This window comes from Meriones unguiculatus, chromosome 1, assembly GCF_030254825.1.
Source record: "Meriones unguiculatus strain TT.TT164.6M chromosome 1, Bangor_MerUng_6.1, whole genome shotgun sequence".
Taxonomy (NCBI): domain Eukaryota; kingdom Metazoa; phylum Chordata; class Mammalia; order Rodentia; family Muridae; genus Meriones; species Meriones unguiculatus.
Window position 1 is genome coordinate 136,023,610 of NC_083349.1, and position 25,680 is coordinate 136,049,289.

The 25,680-nt window shown below is 38.3% G+C and overlaps 1 protein-coding gene across 5 annotated transcripts in view; it reads left to right on the forward strand.

The window, feature by feature from the left end:
- Positions 1-25,680, forward strand: part of Agmo (alkylglycerol monooxygenase) — a 313,051-nt gene that overhangs the window by 150,833 nt on the left and 136,538 nt on the right. For all 5 annotated transcript variants that reach the window (XM_060367237.1, XM_060367255.1, XM_060367241.1 and 2 more), the window contains 2 exons: positions 19,251-19,333; positions 19,863-19,968. In XM_060367237.1, coding sequence (XP_060223220.1) covers positions 19,251-19,333; positions 19,863-19,968 — 189 coding nt within the window. The remainder of the gene's footprint in view (positions 1-19,250; positions 19,334-19,862; positions 19,969-25,680) is intronic.

Consider the following 25,680-nt stretch of genomic DNA (forward strand, 5'->3'; position numbering starts at 1 on the left):
GGCAGTGACAGCAGCACAGAACTGGTGGAACACATCAAAGAAGCAGGGCCAAACCAGAGAGCAGAGAGCCCCGGATACCACGATCTCGGCCAAGAGACCTGCCTGTAAGTGAGTGCACCCTTGAGAATCTGCAGTTCCCCAGATCCTGGGTCCTTCTAAATCAGAAGCCAGGCATCGGACCCCCTCCCACCCACATACCCACTTTGGGAAACAGAGGGGCACTTGGGACATTGAAGTTCCTGCCCTGTGGGCCTGATTGAGGAGCTAAGACAGTTAATACCAGAAATTGCGCTGCCATCATCATTAGCGCCTGCGACATATACAGTACAGAGCCCCTCCCACACACTCAAGGGTTCAACATTAGCCATCACTCTGTCCCTCGAGAAACTCATCCACGCACACTTACACACACAGACGCACATGCGCGCGCGCACACACACGCTTGCATTTGCCCCGTTTGCGCCTGCGTACTTTCCTCCCACAGGTACAGCTAGTCCTCAGCACACGCTGAGAGTACTCAGCTTCCTGAAGAACTCTCCAGACACCAGAGAGAGACAGCACCAGTCTGATCTGCAGAATCCAAAAACAAACAGGGAAGGTTTCAGATAAGCCAATGGCCAGAGGTAGGCGAAAGAACACTTCCAACATAAATCAGGACATCATGACTTCACCAGCAAACCCCAAAATCGATGGATACACCAATTCAGCAGAAGCACAGGAAAATGATTTTAAAGCCATGCTTGCCCAATTATTTGAGGCTCATAAGGAGGAAATGAACAAGTCTTTCAAAGAGATGGCCAGTCAATTGGAGGCAAAGAAAGAAGAAATAGACAATATCCTTAAAGAAACACAGGCAAACATAACCAAACAAATAGATACACAAGTAGAGGAAAAATTAGTGGCATATAAGAAGGAAATGAAAAAAGAAATAGAGGCCATCGTAGAGAGACAGGAATCCAAATTCAAACACATGAAAGAAATGGTGCAAGGCATGAAAACAGAATTAGAATCAATAAAGAAAACACAAAATGAGAAAACCCTTGAGCTGGAGAACTTGGAGAAAAGATCAGGAACCACAAAAGTAAGCATCACCAACAGAATACAAGAGATGGAAGAGAGAATCTCTGGAGCTGAAGACACACTTGCAGAAATGGATACTTCTCTCAAAGAAAAAGTAAAATCAGAAAAGTTCCAATCACAAAATATCCAAGAAATCAAGGATGCTATGAAAAGACAAAATCTAAGAATAATAGGAATTCACGAAAAAGAAGACTCCAGACTCCAAGGTACAGAAAATATTTTCAAGAAAATCATAGAAGAAAATTTTCCCAACTTAAAGAAAGAGATGTCCATAAATATACAAGAGGCCTACAGAACTCCAAATAGACTAGACCAGAAAAGAAACACATCACGTCACATCATAGTCAAAACACTAAATCTACAGAACAAAGAAAAGATATTAAAAGCAGCAAGGGAAAAAGGCCAAGTAACATATGAAGGTAGACCTATCAGAATCACGCCGGACTTCTCATCAGAAACTATGAAAGCCAGAAGGGCCTGGGCAAGTATCATGGAGACTCTAAGAGATCACAAATGTCAACCCAGACTACTATACCCTGCAAAGCTTTCAATCAACATAGATGGAGAAAACAAAATATTCCATGACAAAACTAAATTTATACAATATCTACACAGCAAACCATCCCTACAGAAGATACTAGAAGGAAAACTCCAATCCAATGAAAACAAATTCACCCAAGAAAACAGGGCATACAGATAATGTCCCAACAAAAATGAAAACAAGCAATGAATCAGGGTTAGATCATCGACTCCATTACAAAAGGAACTAACATGCATTGGTCACTATTATCTATCAATATCAATGGACTCAACTCACCAATAAAAAGACACAGGCTAACAGAATGGTTAAGGAAACAGGATCCAACATTCTGTTGCATCCAAGAAACACACCTATGCAACAAAGACAAACACTACCTCAGAGTAAAGGGCTGGAAAACTGTTTTTCAAGCAAACGGTTCCAGAAAACAAGCTGGAGTAGCCATCCTAATATCTAATAAAATAGACTTTCAACCCAAGTTAATGAAAAAAGATAAGGAGGGCCACTATATTCTCATCAAAGGAAAAATCCACCAAGAGGACATCACAATCTTGAATATCTATGCCCCAAATATAAGAGCACCGACATTCGTAAATGAAACATTATTAAAGCTTAAATCATACATTGATCCTAATACCTTAATAGTGGGAGACTTCAACACTCCACTCTCACCAAGGGACAGATCAACTAGACAGACACCAAATAGGGAAATAAAAGCACTCACAGAATCCCTAAATCAAATGGACCTAATAGACGTCTACAGATCATTTCACCCAAACTCAAAAGAGTACACCTTCTTTTCAGCACCCCATGGAACCTTTTCCAAAATAGACCATATAGTGGGCCACAAAGCAAGCCTCAACAGATACAAAAGGATTGAAATAATCCCTTGTATACTATCTGACCACCATGGACTAAAGCTCGACCTCAACAACAACAGAAACAACAAAAAGCCGACACGCACATGGAAACTAAACAACTTACTACTCAATGACAGCTGGGTTAAGGAAGAAATAAAGAAAGAAATTAAAGACTTCCTAGAATTCAATGAAAAGGAAGGCACAACATACCCAAATTTATGGGGCACACTGAAAGCAGTGCTCAGAGGAAAATTTATAGCACTAAGTGCCTGCAAGAAGAAATTCGTAACATCACATACAAACAACTTAATGGCCCAACTGAAAACCCTAGAAAAAAAAGAAGCAGATACACCCAAAAGGAGCAGACGGCTGGAAATAATCAAACTAAGGGCTGAAATCAATCAACTAGAAACAAATAAAACTATCCAAAGAATCAATGAAACAAAAAGCTGGTTCTTTGAGAAAATCAACAAGATAGACAAACCCTTAGCCAAACTAACTAAAAAGCAGAGAGAAACTATCCAGATCAGCAAAATCAGAAATGAAAATGGGGACATAACCACAGACATTGAGGAAATCCAAACAATTATTAGGTCATACTACAAAAGCCTATATGCCACAAAATTTGAGAATCTAAATGAAATGGATAATTTTCTTGAAAGATTCCATCTACCAAAACTAAGTCAAGATCAGGTAGAAAGACTGAATAGCCCTATATCTCCCAAGGAAATCGAAGCAGTCATTAACAGTCTCCCCTCCAAAAAAAGCCCTGGACCAGATGGCTTCAGCGCAGAATTCTACAAGACCTTCAAAGAAGTGCTAACTCCAATTCTCCTCAAGCTATTCCATAAAATAGAAACAGAAGGAACACTACCAAACTCATTCTATGAAGCCACAGTCACCTTAATACCTAAACCACACAAAGACCCAACAAAAAAAGAGAACTTTAGGCCTATCTCTCTTATGAACATTGACGCAAAAATACTCAATAAAATACTTGCAAACCGAATCCAAGAACACATCAAAGATATCATCCACCATGACCAAGTAGGCTTCATCCCAGGCATGCAAGGGTGGTTCAACATACGGAAATCCATCAATGTAATCCACTACATAAACAAACTGAAGGAGAAAAACCACATGATCATCTCCTTAGACGCCGAAAAAGCATTTGACAAAGTCCAACACCCATTCATGTTTAAAGTCTTGGAGAGATCAGGGATACAGGCACATACCTAAACATAGTAAAGGCAATATATAGCAAGCCTATAGCTAACATCAAACTGAATGGAGAGAAACTTAAATCAATCCCACTGAAATCAGGGACAAGACAAGGCTGTCCATTGTCCCCATATCTCTTCAACATAGTACTTGAAGTCCTAGCCAGAGCAATAAGACAACTAAAGGAGATCAAGGGGATACAAATCGGAAAGGAAGAGGTCAAAGTGTCACTATTTGCAGATGATATGATAGTATACATGAGCGACCCCAAAAATTCAACCAGAGAACTCCTTCAGCTGATAAACACCTTCAGCAAAGTGGCAGGATACAAAATCAACTCAAAAAAATCAGAAGCCCTCCTATATATCAAAGACAAAAAGGCTGAGAAAGAAATTAGGGAAACAACACCCTTCACAATAGCCACTAATAACATAAAGTACCTTGGTGTGACCCTAACCAAGCAAGTGAAAGACCTGTTTGAGAAAAACTTCAAGTCTCTGAAGAAAGAAATCGAAGAAGATATCAGAAGATGGAAAGATCTCCCGTGCTCATGGATTGGTAGGATTAACATTGTGAAAATGGCCATACTGCCAAAAGCAATCTACAGATTCAATGCAATTCCCATCAAAATACCAACTCAATTCTTTACAGACCTTGAAAAAAAGATTCTCAGCTTCATATGGAGAAACAAAAAACCCAGAATCTCCAAAACGATCCTGTACAACAACAGATCATCTGGAGGTATCTCCATTCCTGATCTCAAGCTGTACTACAGGGCAACAGTAATAAAAACTGCATGGTATTGGCATAGAAACAGAAAGGAGGATCAATGGAACCGCATAGAAGACCCAGAAATAAATCCACACCTCTATGAATACTCGATATTCGACAAAGAAGCCAATTCCATTCAATGGAAAAAAGACAGCATCTTCAACAAATGGTGCTGGACCAACTGGATGTCTACATGCAGAAAAATGAAAATAGATCCATATTTATCACCCTGCACAAAACTAAAGTCAAAGTGGATTAAGGACCTCAACATAAACCAGATACCCTAAATCAATTGGAAAAAAAAGTGGGGAACAGCCTAGAACTCATTGGCACAGGAGACAACTTCCTGAACAGAACACCAACAGCACAGGCTCTAAGAGCAACAATCAATAAATGGGACCTCATGAAACTGAAAAGTTTCTGTAAAGCAAAGGATACCGTCATCAAAACAAAACGACTGCCTACAGATTGGGAAAGAATCTTCACTAACCCTTTATCTGACAGAGGACTAATATCCAGTATATACAAAGAACTAAAGAAGCTGAAAAGCAGCAATCCAAGTAATCCAATTAAAAAATGGGGAACAGAGCTAAACAGAGAATTCTCGACAGAGGAATATCGAATGGCAGAAAAACACTTAAAGAAATGCTCATCCTCATTAGCCATCAGGGAAATGCAAATCAAAACGACCCTGAGATATCACCTTACACCCATCAGAATGGCCAAGATGAAAAACTCAAGCGATAACACATGCTGGAGAGGTTGTGGAGAAAGGGGAACCCTGCTCCACTGCTGGTGGGAATGTAAACTGGTACAACCACTCTGGAAAGCTATCTGGCGCTTTCTAAGACAAATAGGAATAGTGCTTCCTCCAGACCCAGCTATACCACTGCTAGGTATATACCCAAAGTTTGTTCAAGTACACAAAAAGGACACTTGCTCAACCATGTTTATAGCAGCTCTATTTGTAATAGCCAGAACCTGGAAACAACCCAGATGTCCATCAACGGTGGAATGGGTACAGAAATTGTGGTATTTTTATACAATGGAATACTACTCAGCAATCAAAAAGGAGGAAATCATGAAATTTGCAGGCAAATGGTGGGATCTAGAAAAGATCATTCTGAGTGAAATATCCCAGAAGGAGAAAGACAAACATGGGATATACTCACTTATATAGACCTATAAGATATGATAAACATAATGAAATCTATACACCTAAAAAAGATAATCAATTGAGCGGACATGGGGTAAGATGATCAATCCTCATTTAGAAAGACAGATGGGATGTGCATTGAATGTATGACAGGAGTCTACTGAGCGCATCTGAAAGACTCTAACTAGCAGTGTTTTCAAAGCAAAGACTCATGACCAAACCTTTGGCAGAGTACAGGGAATCATAAGAAAGAAGGGGAGTTAGTCTGATGGGGAAAGGATAGGAGCTCCACAAGGACCAAATATATCTGGGCACAGGGTCTTTTCTGAGACTGACATTCAACCAAGGATCATGTATGGATATAACCTAGAACCTCCACTCAGATGTAGCCTGTGGTATCTCAGTAACCAATTGGTTTCCCAAAGTGAGGGGAACAGGGACTATTTCTAACAGGAACTCGATGACTGGCTCTTTGGTCTTCCCACCCCCGAAGGGAGGAGCAGTCCTGTTAGGCCACAGAGGAGGGCTTTGCAGCCAGTCCTGAAGATACCTGATAAAACAGGATCAGATGAATGGGGAGGAGGTCCCCCCCATCAGTGGACTTGGAAAGGGGCACGGTGGAGATGAGGGAGGGAGGGAGGGACTGGGAGGGAATGAGGGAGCGGGACATGGCTGGGATACAGAGTTAATAAAATGTAACTGATAAAAAAAAAAGAAAAACAAAAACAAAACAACGACAACAACAACAAAACAAAGTAAAAATATAGGAGAGAAAGATCACTGAATTTAATTCTTAAACTGTACTCAGGGTCAGCCGCTTTGGACCCAGAGAAGAGCATGTCTGATTGCATGCAGGTTGATGCCCCAGGTCCCGCCTCTGAGAAAAAGGTATCGGTAGGGTCTGATGCTCTTTGGGTGGATGACACCTAAATGAACATCAGCACAAAGTCCCAATTTATTTCTAATATCAGAGATCAGACCTCTACTCTTGCCTGATGCGTCTAAAACAAAAAGGGGGAACTGTAGAGAGCTGCGGAATGCTATGCCTTAAAGATGGAGCTGGTTTCCGCCTTCCACCTTCCCGATGGTGAGTGCTCTCTGTCATGAACAATTCCACATTTGGCTAAGGCTGAGGATCTGGCTTGCTTCCATGTATGTGGACCTATCTGCATTGCCCCCGTGGCACGCCTGGGTTGGCTACCCAGAAGCTATTTAAGCTGTGGGCTGGCTTTCCCCGGGGTCCGAGGATTGTTCAATGTTCCTGAATAAACTGCATTGAAAAAAAAAAAAACCTTTATGATTATTATTTACAATTTTTCACTTTGTACTCCAGTTGTAGCCCCCTCTCTCGTGTCTTCCCATTCCCACCCTCCCTCCCTCTTCTCCCCCTATGCTCTTCCCCTAGTGCACTGATAGGGGAGGTCCTCTGACCCTAGCCTATCAGGTCTCATCAGGACTGCCTGGATCCTCTTCCTCTGTGGGCTGGCCAAGTCACCCTACCAGGGAAAAGTGATTAAGAAGCTGGCAACCTAGTTCACTTCAGAGACTGTCTCTTCTCTTACTCGCTAACCCACATGGAGACTAAGCTGTCTATGGGTTACATTTGAGGAGGGGGTCTATGTCCTCTCCATGCATGGTCTTTGGTTGATGCATCAGTCTCTGCAGAATCCCCTGGGCCCTGCATACTTTTGGCTTTGTTGGTCTCCTTGTGAAGCTCCTGTCTCAGCTGTGTCCTTTTATATTTCCCTTCTTCCATAAGACTCCCCGCGCTGTCCAAAGTTTGGCTGTGAGTCTCTGCATTTGCTTCAATCCCCTGCTAGTTGGAGTCTTTCACAAGATATTTGTGATAGGCTCTAGTCCCGTTTCCTCTTTTCTACTTCTCTTACAACCACTTTGGAATTCTCAGAAACCTGGGAATAGCACTACCTCAAGACCCAGCTATACCACTTCTAGGCATATATCCAAAAGATGCTCCACTATACAACAAGGACATTTGCCCAAGTATGTTCATAGCAACTTTATTCATAATAGTCAGAATCTGGAAACAACCTAAGTGTCCCTCAGTGGAGGAATGGATACAGGAATTGTGGTACATCTACCCAATGGAATACTACTCAGCGATTAAAAAGAAGGAAATCATGAAATTTGCAAACAAATGGATGGAATTAAAAGAGATCATCCTGAGTAAGGTATCTCAGAAGCAGAAACACATGGTATATACTCACTTGTAAGTGGACATTAGCCATATTATATAAGATAAACGCACTAAAATCTATAGACCTAAGGAATCTAAATGCCAAAGAGGATCCTAGGGAAGATGCTGAATTTGGTCATTTTTCTTTAAAAAAAAAAAAAGTGAATCTCTGGATTGGGATTGTTGAGGTTGTCACAATTACTCGAAAAATAATGGCTATGCCTCAAATTATGTATGCTGAGAACTAGATGTACTGGTTATTGTTAGTAATGCCATTTTTATTAAATAATTATGTATCAATAGAGCATTTCACTGGAACAATTCTCTAGATTCTTCATAATTTAGATATTGAATTACAATCATACAATTTCATGTAAAATGTGTTCTTGAATGTGGTGATGATACTTCTTTGGTTATATGGTAGAAATTCTATCCAGGTGAACTTACAGATTTACAAGATCAAGCTTTTGGGATGCTTGAATCCTCCATGTTCTTTCCCTCAGGAATCTCACTTCGCTGCAGCTGTATTTCTCTCAGTGCTGAGTCTCCTGAATGAGGCAAGGCATACAGAGAACTTCAGGTGTGGTTTTGCAACAGTTCACTGAACATTCCTTCTCACATCCCCCTCATAGTCACAAGAGTCATGCTGGGAATTTGTATTCAGTTACTAGTGACAACCTAGCAGGGAAAACTGGAGGGCCCTCATGTTCTGAAAGAGGGAACAGGGAGACTTTAAAGCAGCACAGTAGAGAAAATATGTAGGAAAAGAAATATAGAGTTGAGAAGGCAAAATCAACATCTCCTTGACACATAGTTATATTGTTTAATACATTAACTGTTATTCAAACAAACTATTATTGACTAAATTGAGTGAGCAGTGGGAATATTCAGATACTTGTACGAGACTAAAACAAACAAACAAAAAAAAACAAACAGAAACAAAACCTAAGTTATCTTCATGGAGATAAATATTGTAGATTGTCTTCAACACTGTCAAATGTCAAATACACCTTACAATATTACTTTATTCTTCATATTTTTGTTACCTCTTATTCACAAAATTAAAACCAGAAATTTATCTGGTCCAAGAAATGTGGGCCTTCATTTTGGTTTTGAAATGACATCCTCAATATTAAATTCATCAACAGATTTAAATGTTTGGGGTAGATGAGTAGTTCTTGGGTAAAATTAAGGTAGGCATTCCACATATTAAGAGAAATACTCAGAACTCAGATTTCTCTCCGATCATAAGACAAGCATAGAAGAAACCAGTATAGTGAATTAGGCAAAAAGAATTGTCAAGTGTTGAAACCCTTTTCAAGCTGAAATTGGAGTTGGAGACAGCTTCGTTCCTGACACAAATTAATTCTGAAGGGCCCCTTTGCTTATTTCCCACATATGTTTTTCTTAATATTCACTATGTGACTCGGAGGAAAGCTTTGTTATGTACAAAGGTCTATAGTGCCTTTCAAGTACAGGGATTTCTGAAAGCATATGAAGATGCTAAATCGCACTCAAGGTTTTGTTTGCTTGTTTGTTTTAAACCTGATCTACTATAGCCAATAATCACACAATAAGAGAGACTGGGGAGCCTGTTGCAATCACAGAGGCTCTTGCTTTAGAATATTATACAAAAGCAGATAAGTACTTGCTTTTATATGTGTAATGCTGTGCAAATAATGTTTGGAGTAAAAAGTTCAATGTGATGACCACCACAAAGTTGGAAGAGAGGCATTCCTTTTTTATTTTTTATTTTTTTTTCTTGAACACTATGCATCAATTACATAAATACAGTGTTTAGTGACCGGACTCACAAACATTACACTAATTTTCTTTAGTTATGCTTGTGAAATCAATCCTTAACCTGACAGGCTGCACTTCATGTATGACATTATGAATAAGTTCTTTAAATTGAAACACGAGCTACCTTTAGCATGCTCTCCAAACCAAAGTAGAAAAGGCAAAACTGTTTTTCACAGACACAAAGGATTCAGTATTTCAAAAGGTCTTGGGATAGAGCGGCTAGGAAAGTGACTGCTGATAGGTTTCACCAAAGATTGCTTTGATGATATAGTTCATTTAAGCAAGGCATCTGGATATCAAACATAACATTTAAAAGCATATTATTGTAGTTTTAAGTTTCCTTGGATGATCTGTGAAACACTAAAGTGCTACAAGTTTATAATGTATGCTTCTGTTTTGACATTTTTAATGGACCCATTAAAAAGCATCAACACATTTAGTTCTCCAGTAACTGACTGTTCCTTGTGCAAATGAAATGAACCATGAATCCTATCTAGTTGGGTGTGGGACGTTGTTTTCTACCCCAATTCCTTCAGATTTCAGTTAATTCCTTTTAGAATTTGGTAGTAGTGAAATTTAGGTGAAAAAAAGGTCAGAGTTTGTATCACTTATACCACAAAGCCATGGAATGGATGTAATCAATGCATGGTCATTGGTGGGTAATAGAAAATGCTAATTATTTAATATAACTAGATATTTATATATATTGAAAGGAGAAGACAAGTGAGAATTATACATTCTGTGAGAAACAATTTCACCTACTTAATTGTAACACAATAGTAACATCATCAGTTGTTCTAGTGTGAGAGAGCATGCCTACAGCTCCAGGGTTAGAGAGCAGGTGCGTGAGATTGCCATACATTTGAGACCAACCCAGTTTATGTTAGATCTATGAGTTCATAAAGTTAACAAAATTAATTTCTAGTAATTATATTTTTAATGTCTTAGTTGATAGCCTTTGGGCTGTCTCCTTCATTGGAAAAATTCTTTCAGAAATTGCTGTGGTTCATATTTATCATATAATAGATTCCTTACGAGAAATTGAGAGTGAATAGGCAACCTTAAAAAGCCTTCCAAAACTGAACATTTGGGAGGCAGGACAGCAGAGCAATTCACAACTTAAAACACTGAGATTAGAATTAAAAAGAGTGACAAAGAATAGGGCATCTCACAACTTCAAGTTGCACATTCAAAAATTAAACAAACAAACAAACAAACAAACAAACAAAAAAACAACAGGCTACCTCAGGCCATTTAGTGAGACCTTATCTGAAACAAACAAACAAAAAAATCCTACCAACTGATTAAATACTAAATTTGCAATCACATTTATCTTCATGTCATTCAGAAATCCAGTTGGATTAGTATCAGTCATTTTTTTAAAGAATTATATAATTACAAATAGAAACAACTCTAAATGCTTATAATTTAGATTTAAATGTTGAGTACAGGTATGCTGGTGCCCTGAGTCCGGAGGCATTAGATCTGCCCAGACCTGGGACTTACAGTGCTTGTGAAAACCCTGGCATGGGTGCTGGGAACTGAACTCCAGTCCCTTGTGGGTTAATATATTGTTTTTAATACATTAAAAATAATATATTGTTTTTTAAACAATATAAAGTTTTCCCCTCCACCATCTGCTCCAATATTATCTCTATTTCCATACCTCCGTTTTATGTTCTCTCCCTACAAAAAAAAAAGAAAGAAGTAAAAATCCAAAACAAAGTAAAAAAAAAAAAGCAAAAGTGCAGAGAAGTGACATTGAGTTTATTTTGTTAGCCAAACTACTACTGGACCTGGCACACACACTGTCATGAGGTTGCCCTGGGGAAAGTGGACATTGTCTTTGCCAGTGGGTTGTCAGTTACAGATAACTTCCTGGTAAGAATGGAGACTCAGTGTCCACTTCCTCCTCTCAGGGCTGAGACTTGTCAGGCCTTGAGCTGCTCCGGTCTCTGCAGATTCACACACTCCTAACTGCGAGGTCATTTCTCCAGGACCACTAAGGCAGCATTTTAATTCACCTTTGGATACTCAAAAGTCTGACTGCACAATCTTTATGATTACATATATTTATTAAAAGTATGTAAGAAAGTATGGGAAAATGTCTCTAAAACTCTTAAATCATTTTTGTTATGGGTTGGGGGCTTTAAATTTTTTTCTCATCTTTTTATAATAAGTCAAAATGAAATTTAGAATAAATCCATTTAACACTGTGAGCATAGATTATTTTCTGTGAATAGCACTGAATGATATTGAATCATTCAGTGAATCCAATGAAAAAAAGCTTTAAAAATCTGTCATGTAAAATGAATACACAAGATGTGACTCAATATAATCTTTAAAACACAAGACACTGTAACACAAACATTGGTCGAAACAGATACTTCCTATGTTTTTCCTGTTTTTGTCCTCATGTAGCAAGTCTATGGTCTTGCTTATAAAGAATAAGACCTAGCTGGTATGCATTTAATGGCAGGAAATTTCTTCTTTTGGATAGTCTCCTAAATATATTTACCATATTGCCTGACACTTGCACGCTAGCAGGGAGTCTTATGGCAGAAGAGAGGGCTGGGAATAGAGGGATATGGAGGGGACAGGAACCCAGGAGACCAACAAAACTAAAAGTTTCCTGAAGAGACTGGTGCACCAATGGAGGACCATGCATGGAAAGGACCTAGACCCCCTGCTCAGATGTGGCCAAATAGCAGCTAAGTCTCCATGTGGATATCTGAGTGAGGGGAGCAGGTGCTGCCTCTATCATGAACTCAGTTGATTGCCCGTGATGGTGCAGCCTTGTCAGGCCACGGAAGAAGAGGATCCGGGCAGTCCTGATGAGACTTAACGAGCTATGGGTAGATGGCAATGATGGAGAACTCCCCTTTTCAGTGGACTAGGGGGAGGGGATGGGAGGGAGAGGGAAGAAGGGTGGAACTTGGGGGAGTTGAGGGAGTTGTCTTCAATCAGGATATATAATGAATAATTTGTGCAGAAATAAAGAAAAATTAAAATTAAAAAGAAGAAAAAAGAGAAGAGCAAATGGTTATGTTACTTATTAACATAATATGGTTGGGGAAATAAGGAAGGAATTATATTTGATCAAAATATATTACACGAACATATAAAATTATCAAACAATTATGCAATTAAATTTAAAATATGTGAAAGAAAAGTGAGCATGTTCGAGTATAATGTGGACAGGCTAGTATCACTGAGTTTTAGCTTTGCTTTGAGTGCTAGCTGAAGCCCCTCCAGATTTAAAAACCTATGTGATGTAAGCACCTCTACAACTTGAAAGTATGTAGGACAGAGAGCCAGATGATCTTAGAAGCAGAAAAATGAATTACAAAGATAATTCATTAATTGATATGGAAGATCTATTAAGATAGAACAGGTTGGGGTGTTTGTCACAAATGCCTTCCTTAAAATGTGGATGTTTATACCTTATATATATGCAAACTGGAAAGAGAAAAAATTTTAAGGACATTTGTTTTGAGCAAATGGAAATATGGAGAAACACTTCCTAAGATGATGAAAATTAAGCCTTGCTTATTTAGAAGGCCTAATGTGATGATCAGGCATACAGTGTGGATGTCTATTAGCCTAGCACAGTGATCAAAGGCAGATGTTTTCCTGTATGAAGTTGCTAAATGCCCCCTCATAATTCAGTAGCAAATTAGGGCAATATGGAGTCCTTTTTCCCTTACTGATGATAACCTCTCAACCAGAACAAAAAGTACAGTTTGTTTTGAGTCTCCTATGGTATTTGGAGGCACTAATAGATATTTTTGTTTCTCACCTTATCATGGTATTATCATCAGTATTAACCTATGCAGCTAAGCATAACAGCAAGGATTCTAATCTCAAACCTATCACTTACCCATTATCTTAGTTCTTGCTAAAGTCAGATTTTTATGGCAAATGCATCTATTATACAGGCAAATTGATGCTCAGTAATTTGCCTATAGTCACTTGGCTAATAAGTGTGTGTGTGTGTTGCTTCAAATTATTAGGGTTTTATAAAGCATTTATAATTATATATATATATAATTTTCTGACAAATGATTTTGCCAGTCTATATGGCAAAAAACAAATGAAGCAATATGGCAAGAAAAAACATTTTTTAAGATAAAAATGTTTCACATAACTGAATATTAATTTACTCAATTCCACCTTATTCTTATGGCTAATAAAATATTTGCAAATCAGTTAGTGATGGCCACACAATTGAACAGCAGGTCTCCTGCTCTCCTAATGCTGCAGCAGAATACCAGCTGCAGCTTCCACTCACCCCATGCATGCTTCAAAAGATCCCACACACCACTCATTGCTGCCTCTCTCTTCCCACTTCATAGCTGTGTCCAAGCGTGCTGCTCAGCCACACCCCATGCCCACCAGAACAACAGGTCAGCATCCGGTGAGCTTTCTCTACTCTCTGTTACCCCAGAGCCAATTGTCAAGGTCCAAGTTAATGTCCAAACTCTTAAAACCATAAAAGAAAAGGGGGGATGTAATGGAAAACACTGAGGACATCCAGAGAATTGAAAAATTAAAAGAAACAGATATTTTCTCTATAGGTACCCCTTACTAAAGTTAAGTCAAGATATAATAGACAATCCCTACAACCCTTAAGGAAATATAAGGAGTCATTAAAAGTCTCTCAACAAAAAAAGCCCAGGGCCTGATGGCTTAAGTGCAGAGTTCTACAATATTTCCAAAGAACAGTTATGCCAACACTCCTCAAATTATTCCATAAAACAAAAACAGGGGAACACTGACAAATTTATCTTATGAGGCCACAGTTACCCTGAAATCAAAACTGCATAAAAAACTCAGAGACACAAAGCAAGAGAATCACAGACCAATTTCCCCTATGAACATCAATGCAAATATACTAAATAAAATTCTTGTTAACTGAATCAATAGAACATTGAAAAGATCATCTGCCATTATGCTTTACCACAGATATGCAGGCATGGTTCCACATTAAAAACAAACAAACAAACAAACAACAAAAAAACAGTCAATGTAGTCAAACATATAAATAAACTGAAATAAAAAGAAATCATGGGATCATCTCATTAGATGAAGAAAGGCCTTTGACAAAATAAACTATGCTTTGTAAACATCCTAGAGAGATTAAAGATAAAGGGGTCATATTCAAACACAATAAAACAAACTACAGCAAGTCTATAACCAACATTAAATTAAATGGAGAGAAGAACAAAACAATCCCACTAAAATCAAGAACAATACAAGATAGTCCACACTCTGCATGACAGTCAATATAGTCCTTCAAGATCTAGAAAGCAATGAGACAAGTGAAGGTCAAGGGAATACAAATTGGAAAGGAAGACACCCAAGTATCTTTATTTTCATATGATATGATAGTATACATAAGTGATATGTATCCCTAAAAGTTCTGCTAAGAAACTCCTCCTACTATCTTACCAAAACAAATCTACAGATTCAGTGCAATCCCTATCAAAATTCTGACACAATTCTTTATTTTCTTTTTTTAATTTAATTTTATTATATATTTATTTCTTACAATTTATTCACTTTGTATACCTGCTGCAACCCTTTCCCCTTTCTCCTCCCAGTCCTGCCCACCCTCTTTCTTCTCCTTCTTTGCCCTTTCCCTAGTCCCTTTATAGGGGAAGACCTTATCCCCTTGTATCAGGCCCTAGCCTCTCAGGTCTCATCAGGACTGTGTGCATTATCATCCTCTGTGGCCTGGTAAGGCTACAGCCCCTGGGCAGAGGTGATCAGAGAGCCAGCCACTGAGTTCTTGCCAGAGACGGTCCCTGTTCCCATTACTAGGGAACCCAAATGGAAATTGAGCAGCCTATGGGCTTCCTTTGAACAGGGGGACTAGGGCCTCTCCATCGTGGTCTTTAGTTGGAGTATTGGTCTCTGAAGGCCTTCCTGGGTCCAGGTATTTTGGCTGTTGTTCTCCTTGTGGAGTTCCTGTCCTTACAGATATTGAAAAGATAATTTTCACCTTTGAATGGAAAAACAAAAATCCCAGGATAGGTAAATCAATCCTGAACAATAAAAGAACTGCTGAAGGTAGCACCATCTCTGATTTCAAATTGTACTACAGAGCTATTGTAATAAAAACTGCATTGTATTGGAGTAACGACAGACACGTGATTAATGGAATTGAATTGAAAACCCAGGAAAAACCCACAACTTATTAACACCTGATGTTTTATAAAGAAGCTAAAAATACATAATGGGAAAAAAGAAAGTATCTTCAACAAATGGTGCTGGTCAAACTAAGTGTGTGCATGTAGAACAATGCAAATAGATCCATATTTATTACCCAGTACAAAACTTAAGTCCAATTAGATCAAAGACCTCTACCTAAAACCAGGTACACTGAACCTGACAGAAGAGTGGGGAATAGCCTTGAACACGTTAGCTCAAGAGACTACTTCCTGAACAGACCGTGAATAACACAGGCTCTAAGATGGACAATTAATAAATGGAATCTCCGTGAAACTGAAAATTTTCTCTAAGGCAAAGGACACCATCAGACAAAGAGACCCTCTATGGAATGAAAAACAAAAAAGATTTTTACCAACTCCAAAAAATAGTACATAATGAAGTTTTACTCAGCAGTTTAAAATGACATCGTGAAATTTGCATGCAAATGGGCTGAGGGTATGTGGAGACAGGAGCTAGAATGATCAGGTGGGGAGGCAGAGGAGAAAGTGCAGGAGAGACTGATGCAATTGTGTGGCCGTTGGTAGATGGTGTGGAAATCTAATGCAGTAGAGAGTTGCCGTAGAGATCCCTCAAGAACCCAGCTGATGACAGCGGGACCACATTAGCAACGACAACACCCACAGAGCTCTCTGACTATAGAGAGGTAGAGCTGGTGCAGGTCAGAAGCCTTTACCCCTTTTTTTCTAGTCTCTTTGGGAAGAGAAGGTACTCTGCAGGCTATATAAAAAGACACCCAGACAACAACCCAGCTACAAAACCCTGCACTTACAATCTGTCCTGCTTGGGAGATGTGCTGGAGTGATGGTGGTGCAGAACTGGTGGGAGTGGCCAGCAAATGTTTGGTTTAACCTGAGAGCCACCACATGAACATGCCCTACACTAACTGGATGGTCAGTTACTGGAGACTGGACAGCCCAGAGGCCTACAATAGAACCAATTACAACTGGCACACACACAAAAAAAATCAATGTAGTTATTCCTCATAGTATTGCAATGTAATCATGGATGGTTGCCTTCCCATATCACTGTCAGAGGTTACCTCCAGGAGCAGATGGGATAGCTGCAGAGAACCATAGCCAGACATTATGTGAAGAGAGATTGTAAATCGGAGGTTTTCACTGGGTGGCTATGTTCAGAGATTGGAACTTGGTGGAAGAAGGGGAAGAGAGAGTGCAGGAGGATGACACCAGGAGAACAAGAACATTCAAGTCAACTAAGGAGGAATCACACAGGTTTACAGAGACTTGAGCTGTGAGCATAGGGATCACCCGGTCTGTACCCGGTCTTCTGTGGACATGCTATGGCTGTTAGGTTGGTGTTCCTGTGAGACTCTTATTTTGCCTTTCCTTCATGGTCTTTTTCTCCTTTTATTTTGCCTTGTCTATCCTCAATATGCCAGCTGTCACCTTGTCATATTACATTTTTTTTTTTTTGTGCTTTCTGACTGTCATTTCTTGGACACCTGTTTTGGTTTGTTTGTTTGTTTTTTACTTGTTTTGTTTTTCTGGCAGAGTGAGTGAACTTGGAGATTAGTAGAGGAAAGGAAACTGGTTGGGTTGTATGAGAGAATAATCTATCTTAAATTAAAACCTGACATGAAAACTAAATGTGTTAGTTAAATTTCTTGGAGAAAAATCATTATTTTTTTAGTATACTAATTCAGAAGTTAGCTTTCAGCATGTTTCTGTCTATATATGGACTTCATAAAATATGAAACTAAGTGAATATGTGTAATTTTTCTTACATTTTGGGTTATATTTGTCTTAGTTTGGTTTCTATTGCTATGATAAATACTATGGCCAAAAGCAATGTTGGGAAGGAGAGGGTTTATTTGTCTTTGGCTTAAATAACCTAGAACCCCTGCACAGATGTAGCCCATGGCAGCTCAATGTTCAAGTGGGTTCCCTAGTAATGGGAACAGGGGCTGTCTCTGACATGAACTGATTGGCCTTCTCTTTCATCACCTCACCCTGAGGGGGGAACAGCCTTACTAGGTCACACAGTAAGACAATGCAGCCAGTCCTGATGAGACCTGATAAGCTAGGTCAGATGGAAGGGGAGGAGAACCTTCTCCATCAGTGGACTGGGGGAAGGGTAGGGGAGAAGAAGATGGAGGAAGAGTGGGAGTTGGAAGGGATGAGGGAGAGGGCTACAGCTGAGATACAAAGTGAATAAACTATAATTAATAAAAAATAATTAAAAAATACCCTTGGTAACAGTCTATTGAGGGAAACTGAGGCAGGAACTGAAGAAGAATCCACGAAGGAGTGCATCTTGTTGGGTTTCTCCTCGTATTTTGCTCAGCATGCCTTTTTATGCAACTGAGGAGCACATCCTGAGGAGCTGCACCACCTCCAGTGGGCAGTCTCTCACGTCAATAATTACTCAAGAGCATATCCCCAAAGTCTTAACTATTAGCCAATCTTATGAAGGCATTTTCTCAGTTGAGGTTCTCTCTTCTTGAAGACTCTAGAGTTTATAAAAACTAAAAAAAAAAAAAATACATAAAACAGCTAGCAAGCACAGCTCTGACGAACACATTCTTTATATATTTTCTTATATAAAGAAAGTTTGGGGAAGGAAGCCACAGGGGAGATACAAAGTGAATAAAATATAATTAATAAAGAATTAAAAATTTTAAAAAATGTAAATCAAGAAGAAGAAAAAGAAGAAGAAGAAGAAGAAGAAGAAGAAGAAGAAGAAGAAGAAGAAGAAGAGGAGGAAGAAGAGGAAGAAGAAGAACAGCTGGCTCTTTGACCCACCCCTCCCTAACCCGACAGAGGAGCAGCCCTGCTAGAGCACAGAGGAGGACATTGCAACCAGGCCTGAAGATACCTGATAAGCTAGGGTCAGATGAAAGGGGAGGAGGTCCTCCCCTATTAGTGGACTTGGAAAGGGGTAGGGAGAAGATAAGGGAGGGAGAGTGGGATTGGGAGGGAATGAGGGAGCGGGATACAGCTGAGATACAAAGTTAATAAACTGTAACTAATATCAAAAAATAAATAAACTGGAAAAAGAGAAAGTTTGGATTTCAAACCATAATGAACTGTTCAAGTTAAAAATATGCACTGGGAAGCTATATTTATTTATTAAATATGAATTATTTATCCATGTCTGGAGACTCACATGCTTCAAAAAATTACAAAAGTCAATATTTTATAAGAGACAAGTAAAAATAATAGTTTAAGCAAAAGCTTATGATGAAATTATGTTTTCTTCTGAAGTGTCTGATGAGCTTACTAAGTGACACTAGAAAGAGCAGAAATCCCTCTGTATCCATCACTTGTTATGAGGGTGACAAATGGCATGCAGGGCAGTGCAGGTGGTTTTTATGGCAGTGTTAGCTGCTAATGTCCCCTCTGAAAAAGCCATTGACTTCTGTTTGTTTGACAGGCACTGTCTCAGGTCACTATCTTCCTGAGGGTCCTCTTCATTATCCTGACTTTGACATCCATTGGTTTCCTTCTGGATCAAAGGCAAGACCTGAATTTCATTTCTTGTTTTTTGTTTTGTTTTGTTTTTGTTTTTGTTTTCTTTCACTCACAACAGTTTTTCAGTCTTTCATAAAATATCAATATAAAATGGATCTTTATATTTTAGTTTTTAAAACTATAGTGTTGTACACCATTGTTTTAAACAAGCTAACTACATCAGTTATCCTTCTAAGCCATCTTTAGTGATTGAAGCAAAAGACACTGGGCCACTGAAGAGACCCTCACATCCCTTACCTCCTAGACATCTATTTGTTGATATTGTATTGCTTCACCATAGCTCATCTTGGCTTTAACCAAATAATAAGTTGATTAAAAACAGGTTTTCCTTAAAAGATACATTATATTTATTATTTTAAGACTATGTTCAAAGTACTTCAGAGACACACCAGTCAATTATGTTAAATACTTTTCTTGAAAAATCAAAAAGTAAATGTTATTGCTATTTGATTATGACATAAGCACATGGAGGCTTTATTTAAAGCTAATGGATATTAATGCCATGTTATTTCAGACCCGAGGCAGCTCTTCTGGAAACTCTCCGATGCCTGATGTTCTTAACCCTGTACAGATTTGGTCATTTACAGCTTCTTATTCCTTCTTTATCATTCGTATTTGAGGTAAGACATTTGTTTTCAGTAGGCCAGTTATTTAATTCACTCATTCAGTGAGGTTTTCTCTATCGAATCTGTGAGTACTATTTTTATCTAAGTTTTTCTGTGCACTGTATCTTGAGTTACTATTTGTATAACAAATAATTAATAGTGGCAAGTCATAGTGTTCTCATTCTAAAGTCTAGGTTTATAGCTTTAAATTTTAAGGATTTGGCAAAACATGTTGGAGAGTATTTGGAAGAAAACCAGCATGCATGCTAGGTCCTCAAGAAAGCTTTGACAATGAAAAGAAGGATTTGAGACGCTTGTAAATCACCTGTAACAGAAATAATTATATGTAGAAGAAAAATGATATTTTTAAATAGAAGATATTATTTAATATGATATGTGATGATTAAAATGGATCTTCAAATATTTTTTAGAATGTTTGGATATCTATTTCTTTATGACTCAGAAAATGCCTAAACAGTCTCACTTATAATTTGTATTTATTAGAGTATTTAAAAAGTGTTACGCTTTGTTTCTGAACAATATGCCAATATTATGAGAACTTTCAACATGCCAGTTTATTTAAGAAGAAATGTAAATGCTAACATTCCCCTGTTATCAAAGGACAAAGTATCTTGGCTTGTTTCTTGTTGCTGTGATAAAACAGTAGCCAAGAACAAGGTAAAGGAAAGAATTCATGTTTCCAGGTAACTGTTTTACCCTGTGGGAAGTCAGGGCAAGAGCTCAAGGCAGTAGTGAACCAGAGACCAGAAACCATGGAAGGATGCTTCTTTCTGGCGTGCTACCTAAGGCTTGCTCGGCTACCTCTCTTACATAGCTGAGGCCCACCTGCCTAGGATCAAACCACTCACTGTGAGCTAGGCCCTTCTGCATTTATTAGTAGAATGCCTCACAGATTCCTTGGAGTTTCTTCAATTGAGTCTCCTTTCCAGGACTGTCAGGTTGAAAGCCAAAATTAGCTAACACATAACACAATACAAAGATATACTTTGTAATGGCCATAAATTTGCCAAATGTTTTGGAAGCAGTTTGATACAGTAAAGACATCTATACTTTTGCCCAAGTATTTTGCTGATATGAGTTTGTGCTATGGGAATGATATGCTCACAGGCATGAACTGATGTTTATGTAATGGAACTCGCGGCATCATCACCTCTAATGCTGCAAGACTGAGAACCCTCCAACGCCACTCACAGGTGACTGTCTAACGACTGTGTTATTCATAAGAAAAAAATCTGTATCTGAAAAATAAAACAGGAAATCTGTTAGGATGAATATAGATTAGCCTCAAAATTATATGTGAAATTTAAGATGGTGTGATGGGTGAAGGTCTGTAAATACAGGTAAGAGAAGATTTCATATAAGTAAGTAAATGTGCTTTATTGAGTGTTTTCAATATACTTCATTAGACAAAGGAGAGCATAGCATATAGTTGCCAGTGGAAAAGCAAGGTTAATTATATGATTACAAGGCAGAAAAGGGTACTTTTTATTAAACTGATTTTCTTTAGTACCTGTGAAGTTTTTGAGCTATCAAAATACATTTTGTTTTTAAATGATATGAATTTCAATAGTGAATCATAAAATCTTAGTACCAGAATCCTCTGCCATGATGTGCTCAAGCTTTCAACCTAACCCCACCGGGGCAATGAGGGGATTATAAAAGGACAGACATACAGAAAAGTTGGGGTAAGGTACAGCATGCGCTTTGGTGGAACCACACCAGCAGCCCAGAAACCTGGCATGTTTATGACCATCGCTGACAGAGGAGATGGTTTATTATACACAGCTGTGCGAGGAGGAAACGGGCTAGCTTAGACTGATAGGGAGCCTTTATGGGCGACCAGTTTTAGGCTGAAGACATCCGGGATGAGGACGCATGGTTGATAGTTTCTGTAAGCACTGGTTATAGCAAAAGGTCAGTTATTTGTACAGTGTCTGCTTGGCTATTCTTCTGAGCATGACCCGGGAAGGCCTTGTCATGCCCATGAGTCTGAGGTATTGAGAGTTTCTGACACGGGGGTGTTTGTGTCATGAACACACACTCATTTAGGACTTCCTCCACTTTCTACAATCTTAGCTCATTTCTAGTCTACATTACATTAAGTAGGCACTAAAATTTACATATTTACATAGTGTGTATGAGTGTTTAAGCATATTATATTCTAGAAGCATAAATTAACCTTCTCATTGAAATTCAGATGTATATGGCAGAAAAACCTTAAAACCAAATTAGATAGAATTTTTACACTCAAAATAAGGAATAAATTCCAATTGCCCGTAGGAAAAATTAATTTTTTTCTTAATAATCCTACTGTCCTGTATATTGCAGAAGGTAATCTTAAGTATTTTGGAAGCATTTTTATGTCAAGATCAGTTTATACACTAACAACATTACACACTAACAAAAACACATTGTATTTAGAGGTTAAGAAGGCATGCTAGAAGGTAGTGTGCTGCCTTCACTTTGGGAGAGCTACATCCTGATCTGCCAGCAGAGAGAGGAGGGGGTAGAGAGGGACAGCAAGAGGCAAAGAGAAAGGCTAGGCCTGGTGTGGCCTTTTGAAACCTCACAGGGCATCCTCAGTGACACACTTCCTCCAACAAGTGCGCACGTCTTTTTCAAAAAAAATATTAATCACTTTTTACAATTTATTCACTTTGAACCCAGCTGTAGCAACCTTCCTCTTCCCCTCCCAACCCTACTCTCTCTCCTTCTTCTCCCGCAGTGTCTCTCCCCCAATCCACTGATAGTGGAGGTCCTCCTCCTCTTCTGTCTGACCCTAGCCTATCAAGTCTCATCAGGAATGGATAAAGGAAAGCTACACCTCTTAATCCTTCTCAAATTGTGCCACTCTCTCGAGCCTAAAATGGCCATTCTTCTCTAAAAATAAATAATAGTGCACAAATAGTCTTTTTAAATGTTGTGTTAAAGATCAACAGTGGAAAATTGATAGACAAATAAGATCATACACCAAGTGCACCTTTCAAATTGTGTTTTTGTCACATTTTTTTTTTTTTTATCTCTCAGAACTTAAATAAGATTTTGGCACCTGTAAAAATTTTAATGAAACTATTTCTGTCCCCCAGAAGGGCCATTGAAATTAAAGAAAAAGCCTTGCTAATCCTAATAAAGGCTGACTGACAAGAAGTGACTATATTGCGAGCACACAGTGCTCTCATCATTTTCCTTTGCAGCCTTCACTAGAATCAATACCATTCAAGCCGTTAAATCATCCTCTCTTACAATTCTGTGCTGTATGTACTGGCAACACCGGCTAATAGTTCTGCGACTCTTCTCCGTTTAGAATACTAACAAAGTCTTCTGCTATACTGTTCACTATGTTAGTCAAATTCCATGCTCTAAAGGTTTTCATGGTATTCATTATTCTATACTCAAAACAAATACCTATAGCTCCTCCCACAGTCCCTACCTTTCTTATCTTAATTATTACGGTTATATATACATACATGTATGTACTTGTGTATATAACAAAACAGCTTGCTGAGCATATTTAATGGTACTTGTTTGTATATATGCTTAGGGTTATCTGTTTGGGATTAGATAACCTATTCAGGAGCTGATTCTCCCTCCCTAAACAGCCATTCATTGCCTGTAGCACATCATTCAGGGGTGGAGCCTTGTGAAATGTCCCCTTTCCCTGCTGGAATGTCAGCTGGTGCTGTCACCATATGATTCTTGTTTAAGTGAACATATGGTTATGATGTCATGAGTGCAACGCCTTGTCTGCTTTAACTGCTATTGTGGTAACCCACTGGGGGCAAAATCATCTTGGGGAAGGAAGGGTTTATTTCAGCTTACAACTCTCAGGTCATACCCAACTTCTGAAGGAAGTTAGTGAAGGAACTTGAAGCAGGAGCTGAAGAAGAGGCTGTGAAGTTGTGCTAATTAATGACTGGCTCCAAATGGCTTATTCGACCTGTTTTCTTAAATAACTGAGGACCATCTGCCCAGGATGGCTCTGGGACTCTGTAGGATGGGCTGACACAGCAATCATTAATCACGAAAATGCCTTACAGACTTGCCTACAGGCAACACAATGGAAGTATTTTCTCAGTTGAGATTTCTCTTTCCAATTAATCTGATGTGTGTCAAGTTAAAAAAAAACTAATACTGGATGAAATACTGGATAGAAATAATTTTATCTAAAACAGTATCTTTCAGAAGATTTCCAGGTCCTCTCTTTCTTAGAATCTTTCTTCTCTTTGTTATTCAATGCTTCCCTAGCCTTACATGTGCCTGTGGGCAAAGATATTTCTGTCATGTATACGGAATGGCCCTGTGTATAATCAAGCACACATGGATTGACTTATGTTATAAAAGTTGTATACATTCAAGGGAAACTACACTTGCAATGTTGATTCAATATACCATATGATAATTTCTTACAATGCTGGGCTACAGCCACAAGTCACACTTCCCAGCCAGGCGCGTGATTAGGTTGTTATCAGGGAGTTCTGTATTCCTCAACTTTGGTGGTCAGTAGCTTGGACATTTTGAGTGGAAGTTTAACTTAGAATATTTCAAACTTATGATGGGTAATTAGGGCTGTAGCTGCACTTTAAGTTAAAAAGCATATGAATAAGGATATAAGAGGCATTTGTTTGTATGTATTTCAACAGTTATTTCCATTTTGTTTCATGTAAATTTATATTTCATTAAAGACAGCTACAAATAGGTTGTGATTTCACCTATGCTACAATAAGATTTTCATTTGCTTTGAAGTCACAAATGCTATTATCCCAGGTCTGCCACTTAATTGATAGTGGGACTTTAAGAAAGCTATCCCCCAAACATTCTTTGGTTCTTATATATTATTTTCTTCAGGAAGAGAGATAATAAAAGGACTAAGTAGCCTTTTATAGGTCTAAAATACCAACACACTCTCTGTAAATTGTGTCATAGCGTGTGACATATGAGTTGTAAATTCTATTAATAATATCTCCTACTCTATACTATATATTAAGCACATGCTCAGCCTTAAGACTACTTTGAGAATTACTGCATTTTTATCTATCTTTCTTATTTATTTTGTATGACTAGTTTATTTCTTTTTATTTTATATTATTTTCATTGTTGAGATTACTCTGTTTTTGCTTGTTTCATGGTTCTATTTTATGTAATTACATTTTTATCGTTTAAAACAATTTTTAAATTTAAATATGTTTTGACCATATTCTTTCCCTACCTCAAGGCATTGCAGATATTTTCCCTTTCTCTGCCCACTTAAAGCTCTTAAAGAACTTTAAGTTATTTACAAAACTAACAAAGAAACAAACAAATAAAAACCCACAGGACAATGAAACCCACAAAACCAAGAAAACAAAATATAGCATACTAAAAAAGGAACAACAACAAAAAAAACCCACCAAACTGTAACCAAGTAAAAGTGTACAATTAAATATAAAACAAGCAAATGAATCTGCTGGGTGCATTCTATGTTAGTCAGCTGCTCCTGAGAATGAGGCCTGTCCCGGAGTGGTTGGTATATTCAGTGTCACTCTTGGAGAGTGACAGTTCAGTTGCTAACCTCTACCTTAGTGTTTAAGTAATCATTAATTCATTCAATTTTAAAGGAGAGTTGGGACTACAACCAGGATGTAAAGTGAATAAAAAGTTAACAATATATTAATAAAGTGCAACAAAATAAAATATAATAAGATAAAATTAAATTTATCATACTGAGGT